Genomic DNA, 6268 nt, shown 5'->3' on the forward strand with positions numbered 1-6268 from the left:
AGTCATCTAGTTCTAAGAAAAGGAAAGACATGTAATAAGGTAATAGGACTAGGAAAAGGAATTCATAGTTCTATATATATATGATCACCAAAGTTGTGGTTGATCATATGAGCAAGATTAGAGCTTGTGTTTAGTTTTGAGAGATTTTCTAAACATCAATAAGGAGAGTTGTCTTTATATAAGCTAAGTTTCATCTTGCAGTTGCCGTTACTGTTGATTATCCTGTTTGGTGCTGGCGGAGATTCTATCCATACAGCTTGTTGCCACTGCATCTCTTGTATATTAACAGGGGTAAAGAATCCTTGTTTTTCTACTGGTCTCGTTGCTGTTGCTTCTCTAGCATAGTGTTGGCGGTAACGGCTCTCTGCTGCTGGCGGTGCTGTGGTGGTAGTGAAGGAAAGTGATTAATAATTTTATGCAATTTAAGGATTTAAAAGTACCAAAATTTGTTGCTAGTTTTTATTTTTTTAATTATATTATAAAAAAGGAGAGTGCATCATGTATTGCATGTTGTTTTTTTTGACTTTAAAAAGTTGATGTATTAAGAAAATGGTAAAAAGCCCAGTAAACTGAGCCCCCAAAATATTTACACAGATGCAAATTATCTACTGTCCAAAACCACTTTCCAATGAGTGATTAAGTCCCAGAAAGTAAAAAATTTGAATATCTTTTGTTTATCTCCCCAAACATATATATGAGCTGTTTAATCTCTAAGATTATTTCTGATTCATTCTTGTGCCTTTGCCTTGTCATAACCCTGCTATTCCTTTCATTCCAAAGTGCCCAAGAGATTGCAAAAATGAACAAAGGCCATACCTTCCTTCATCCGTTTCTTCCTCTTCTATTTTTCCAAGCTTGTAGCTGCATTTTCAGAGTCCGAGATTGAACCCATTTGATGTTATAGCCTCCTAAGAAATAAATCCAGACTTTGTGTGAATACTCACAATGTAGTAGCAGGTGGTTTAATGTTTCAGAATGTGCATTACAGAGAGAGCACATTACATTCTGAATCTGGCATCCCCTCCTCATTAGATTATCTGTTATTGCAATGGAGTTTTGAGCAGCAGTTCACATAAAAAATTGCACTTTAGGTGGCACATACTGAATCCAAATGCAAGAGAAAGGAACGTCATTTGGTGTAGCAGGAAGTTGTTGTATGAGCCATGTATAACAAGTTTTGGTGCTGAAACCTCCGGATGCAGTGCATATCAGTTCATCTTCATCTTCTAGAATTGGTGGAGCCCCTAGAACCTCAAACATCTGGAGCATCTGAGACATTTCTGGTTGATGAAGATTTCTCCTAAGCTTTATATCCCATGTATTATTTTTGATCATATCCCTGACAAAAGCATTTTTTGCTGAAGCTAGTTTATATATGAGAGGGAATCTTGTTTTTAAATTTGAAATTCCAGCCCAAATATCTTCCCAAAAAGATATTGCATTTCCTTTATTGATTTTGATTATCGATAATTGCTCAATTACTTCTCTTTGTTTCTGAATATTCTTCCACATTCCTCTTCCTTGGTTTACTATTATGTTTAGCCCATATAGCTTCAGATTCAGTGTGCATTTTTTCCTGTATTATTCTTCTCCAAAGTTGTTTCTTCTCTTTTGAGAACCTCCAAGACCATTTAGCAAGCAGAGCTTTGTTGGTGAGTCTTAGATTTCTGATGCCCAGTCCTCCAGTTTCTTTAGGTATGCATGCTCTTTCCCAAGCAACCCAAATAATTTTCCTTTTATCTGAAGTTGCACCCCATAGAAAGTTCCTCATTATTTGGTTGAGCTTCTTTTCCACCTTCACGGGCAAATGAAATATGGACATATAATATAATGGCAGACTTGACAATGTAGCTTTAATGAGTACAATTCTTCCTGCTTTTGAAAAGAAGTTCCTTTTCCAAAGAGCTAACTTTTTTTTGGAACTTCTCAATGACAGCATCCCAAATGTCTGAGTTTCTAGACTTAGCTCCCACTGGCATTCCTAAGTATTTTAGAGGAAGAGTCTCCACTTTACACTTTAAGATTTCAGCCATTGCTTCTACCATGTTGTCTGCACCAATACTTATGACTGAACTTTTTTGAAAATTCACCTTAAGGCCAGTGATTGCTTCAAAAATTTGTAAAATGATCACTAGGTTGTCAGCTTCTTCTTCCGAGGCATTCAAGAAGATCAAAGTGTCATCAGCATATTGGAGATGTGAAATCTGAATTGAGTTTATTGAAAATTCAGAAATCATATTTAGTTGTACTGCATTCTTCATGATGTATTGCATGTTCGCAAACCCTAGTTTTTATTTTTCCCTTTAAATTTCACATTATTATTTATGCTCATTGTGTAGATAATTCTACCCACTTTTCGATTACATAAAGTTCACCAAAAACCCGAAATATAGTTTGCAAGATACGAATTCTTAAATTTTCATCCCAATGACAGAATTCTATTATTTTATAAACAAGGGTTTTATTTTATCTCTTTACTATTTAATTACATGTATATATATATATAGGAAAACTATTACAATACTAGCTGGCCTAATGTGATCGTCTGGAAAGGCGACGGGAAGTTCGGTCTACTACGAGCTGATGATAGCTCTGTGGATATTTCTTGCATAGTCGGCCGAGTTTGTGGATCCTTATGTACACACAAAAACGCAAACTTCACAATGTGCATAATTTCGTTCGCGATAACATCATCCTCTGGTGCTTCAAGACGTGGATCAAGTACATCTTTCAACAACATACTCTGGTCAATGAAAATTTCGGAAGGCGAAGATAATGATGATGCAGATGAAAGAGTAAATGATGATGAGATGAATTCGGTTGGATGTGCTCCAAATAGTACTTCCAATGTTACCACTCCAAAACTGTATACGTCACACTTCTCTGTTACCTTCATTGTATAGGCTAGCTCTGAACAGAAAATCATTAAAAAGTTAACAAACAAGCGAGAAAAATACGAAAGACGTCAAACATGAAAATGGAGAAATGAGATACTGCAACCAATTGTACCTGGAGCAACGTAACCATAAGTTCCTGCAAGTGAAGTCCAGTTAGATGAATCAGGTTTCAAAGTCCTAGCAATACCAAAGTCGGAGACACAAGCTTCGTAATCAGAATCCAAGAGGATGTTATTGCTTGATATATCTCTATGAACTATCGGGGGTGTGCAGTCATGGTGCATGTATGATAATGCGTTAGCCATACCCTTGATAAATTTCACCCTCTTGATCCAGTCAAAGCTCGCTACTTGTTCGCTGTCTCTTAAAATATTTGCCAAACTCCCCCTCTCTAAATACTCATATACAAGAAATGAAAGTTGTTTTTCTGTGTAAAAGCAATACCCGTAAAGCTTCACTATATTCCGGTGTCGAATTTTTGTTAATGCACGAATCTCACTTTCGAAAGACTTGACATCAGCTATTTCAGAATCAGCATCAGATGAATGAAGCTTCTTCACAGCAACAACCTGACCTGTTGACAACTCTGCTTTGTAAACACTCCCAGAACCGCCCGTCCCAACGCAATATTTAGCATCGAAATCCTTTGTTGCTTCAATGATGTCTTCGAACACTATTCTTCCATTGAAACTGCATATAGAGAATAAGTTTCTCCTTTCACTTTTCCCTTCTCTGTCAGTCACGCTATCTACATTTCTCACTACCTTTTTGCGAAAGTAGAAAACGATCCCAAGCAAGGCTAATAAAAGAAATAATGTGAGAAAAAAGCAAAGTACGATGATTACGGTCACACGTTTGTCAGACGATTTCCTTCTCTTGTTCACCACAGAACTGCATGGTTCTAAGGTTTTAAAGTTCTCACCGCATAGAGCTTTGTTGTTTTTCAGTGCATCAATAGGAGCTGCCTCAAAAGCTGCAATGTTTGGCACATAACCACTTAACTCATTGGACGAAACATCAACGGACGTCAAGCTAAGCATACTGTCGAATGACAATGGAATGGAACCCGAAAGCTTGTTGTGAGATAGATTTAACGATTCCAACTTGGTTAGCTTTCCGAGTTCTGGTGGTATCTCTCCGGTAATCTCATTTCCGCTCAGATCCAGTGCAACTGATAATGAATCTAAGTTTCCAATTTGAAAAGGAATGCTTCCACTCAAATTGTTACTGCTTAAATTCAAGTAGAGTAAACTTGTACATTCTCCAAATCGTTCCGGTATCGGTCCGACTAACTTATTGTTTGACAGGTCGAGAAACTGTAAGCTGAATAACTCTCCAACTGTCAGCGGCAGTTTCCCCGAAAGCTGGTTGTTACTCAAGTTTACGTTGATCAACGAAGACAATTGGAACAAACTGCTTGGAATTTCCCCTGATAAATGATTCGAGTCCAGATAAAGTAGATTCAACTTCTCCAGCTTGCCAAGTTCCGCAGGTATTCTACCCGTAATCTTGTTACCAGATAGATACAACCATTGCAAATTTTGACACTCACCCCAGTCTTTCGAAATTTCGCCATACAGCATATTGTTACCCACTCCAAACCTGAATAGTTCCGGATACACATGAAAAGCTTCCGATATGTTGTCGACTAATTTGTTGTTGTCCAGACGGAGTCTTCTTAAGCTGGTACAGTTCCTCAAGCTTCTCGGTATAGGACCAGTAAATTTGTTGCTAACTGCTGCAAATTCTTCTAGTTTACCACTTTGACATATATCTTGAGGTAAATAACCGGAAAGATTGTTAATGCAGAAATCAAGTTTCCGCAACCGGGTTAGATTGTTTATTTCAAGCGGTACCGAACCGGACAGTTGGTTTCTGAATAGGATCAAGGTAACTAAATTGCTCAAATTGCCCAAAGAAGCAGGGATGGAACCGGTGAGATTATTGGTGGATATATCTAAATCTGTAAGATTTGTTAACGCTCCTATATCTTGCGGAACGCTGCCAGAGAGGTGGTTTCTGTTGAGTGCTAAGCTAGTTAAGGTGGTCAAATTGGATATAGAAGTAGGGATTGAGCCAGAGAGGCTATTGTTGTTTAAGTGCAAGGTAGTAAGAGAATTTAGTTTTCCTATTTCTTGCGGAATGTATCCGTAAAACTGGTTGATGGAAAGATCAAGGTGAATAAGTTTTGAAAGATGACCAATTTGAGATGGAATGAATCCATAGAGTTCATTCTCTTTTAAGTCAAGACTAACAACGTTTGAGAAAGGTGTGAAGTTGAAATCATTGAGTGTACCTTGTAAACCATAACCGGATATATTTAACTTCGTTACGCTTCCTTTGCCGTTGCAAGTTATTCCATCCCACTTGCATGGGTTCATTCCAGTCTTCCAAGAAGGGAGGAGACATTGAGTTCCGTTAACGAGAGTTGTTTTCCATTTCAGCAAAGCTTCTACTTCTTCATTTAGTTGTTTTGCATCAGTGGAAGTATTCGAAAAACCAGAAGCGAAAAGAACGAAATTCGAAGAAAAAAAAAACAATATAGACAACACTAACACTGTATCAATGGCAACTTGTGGTGAAGACACCATTGTTGGTACTTTTTTGAGCAGGAAGAAGAGAAAAGAAGAATGAGTTGTTTAGTGTACCAGAAAGTAGGAGTTTTATATACACTTTAAGATTAGCATTACTTTCTTCCAACTTCCTCCACTTTTGAATAGTTTAGAATTTTGAAGAATAAAAAGTCTAAAAATCAACTATGTAGTCAACAAAAATCTCTTCAAAAGTCCTGACGAGGAATACTTTTTTTCACCTTTGAACTTAACACATACTATGTGGCTCTAGTTCATGAAATATCGTCCAAAAATTACCTACTTATTGTTGGAAGAGAATAGTCCCATTGCGTGGGCAAAAAAATGGTCTATGTTATCAATTTTTCAACAGGAGAGAAAAAACTGTCAGGAAAGTGAAAAGAATGGAAAGACAGAAGAAACAATTTTCATAGCCGCAGCTGGTTCATTCCAGAAGACTGGGTTTTGGTGACAAGATTTGAATTCACATTTTCTGGTCCGTACATATTCAACTATATATCTCTATTATTCATCAACATAAAAGCACCAAGCAGCAGCCACGGCCAGCCACCACCAAAACTAAGACCCCAATTTAGTTGGGAAAAATAAATGCATCACCTTAAGACTCAACCAACTTAAATTTTAGACCAAACAGTATCATGATTTTAAGTTGCGTTGCAATGGCAACAAGTGCAGCATTTATTAGGCATGGCCACCAAGGATTTCCAGATGAAGTTGGAAAGATAACAAGGAAACCATATCATGTGCATAGCACAGGGTTTCGATCTGTTTTATTTAATT

The 6268-nt window shown here is 37.4% G+C and overlaps 2 protein-coding genes across 2 annotated transcripts; both read right to left on the reverse strand.

The window, feature by feature from the left end:
- Nucleotides 1–1068: 1068 nt before the first annotated feature.
- Nucleotides 1069–2261, reverse strand: LOC113280306. The gene is made up of 3 exons (XM_026528949.1): nucleotides 1911–2261; nucleotides 1483–1795; nucleotides 1069–1364 (listed from the first exon to the last, which is right to left on the reverse strand). Exons 1-3 carry the CDS (start codon nucleotides 2259–2261, stop codon nucleotides 1069–1071), a joined length of 960 nt encoding a protein of 319 aa, XP_026384734.1.
- A 185-nt stretch (nucleotides 2262–2446) lies between these two features.
- On the reverse strand, nucleotides 2447–5488 carry LOC113280307 (probable leucine-rich repeat receptor-like protein kinase At1g35710). Its single transcript, XM_026528950.1, has 2 exons — nucleotides 3010–5488; nucleotides 2447–2910 (listed from the first exon to the last, which is right to left on the reverse strand). The coding sequence occupies exons 1-2, from the start codon at nucleotides 5486–5488 to the stop codon at nucleotides 2516–2518; spliced, it is 2874 nt and encodes a 957-aa protein (XP_026384735.1). The 3' UTR covers nucleotides 2447–2515.
- Nucleotides 5489–6268: the final 780 nt, after the last annotated feature.

Source organism: Papaver somniferum, chromosome 5 (assembly GCF_003573695.1).
Source record: "Papaver somniferum cultivar HN1 chromosome 5, ASM357369v1, whole genome shotgun sequence".
Lineage (NCBI taxonomy): Eukaryota > Viridiplantae > Streptophyta > Magnoliopsida > Ranunculales > Papaveraceae > Papaver > Papaver somniferum.

Excerpts from the sequence above, each read along its gene's own strand:
- LOC113280307 (XM_026528950.1), bottom strand. The coding sequence starts at position 5,488 with ATGGTGTCTTCACCACAAGTTGCCATTGATACAGTGTTAGTGTTGTCT. Across the intron at positions 2,911-3,009 it reads TTATGGTTACGTTGCTCCAG|AGCTAGCCTATACAATGAAG; the intron begins GTACAATTGGTT and ends TTTTCTGTTCAG.
- LOC113280306 (XM_026528949.1), bottom strand. The coding sequence starts at position 2,261 with ATGAAGAATGCAGTACAACTAAATATGATTTCTGAATTTTCAATAAAC. Across the intron at positions 1,796-1,910 it reads TTGAGAAGTTCCAAAAAAAA|GTGGAAAAGAAGCTCAACCA; the intron begins GTTAGCTCTTTG and ends TTGCCCGTGAAG. Across the intron at positions 1,365-1,482 it reads ATATTCAGAAACAAAGAGAA|CTTCAGCAAAAAATGCTTTT; the intron begins GTAATTGAGCAA and ends TATATAAACTAG.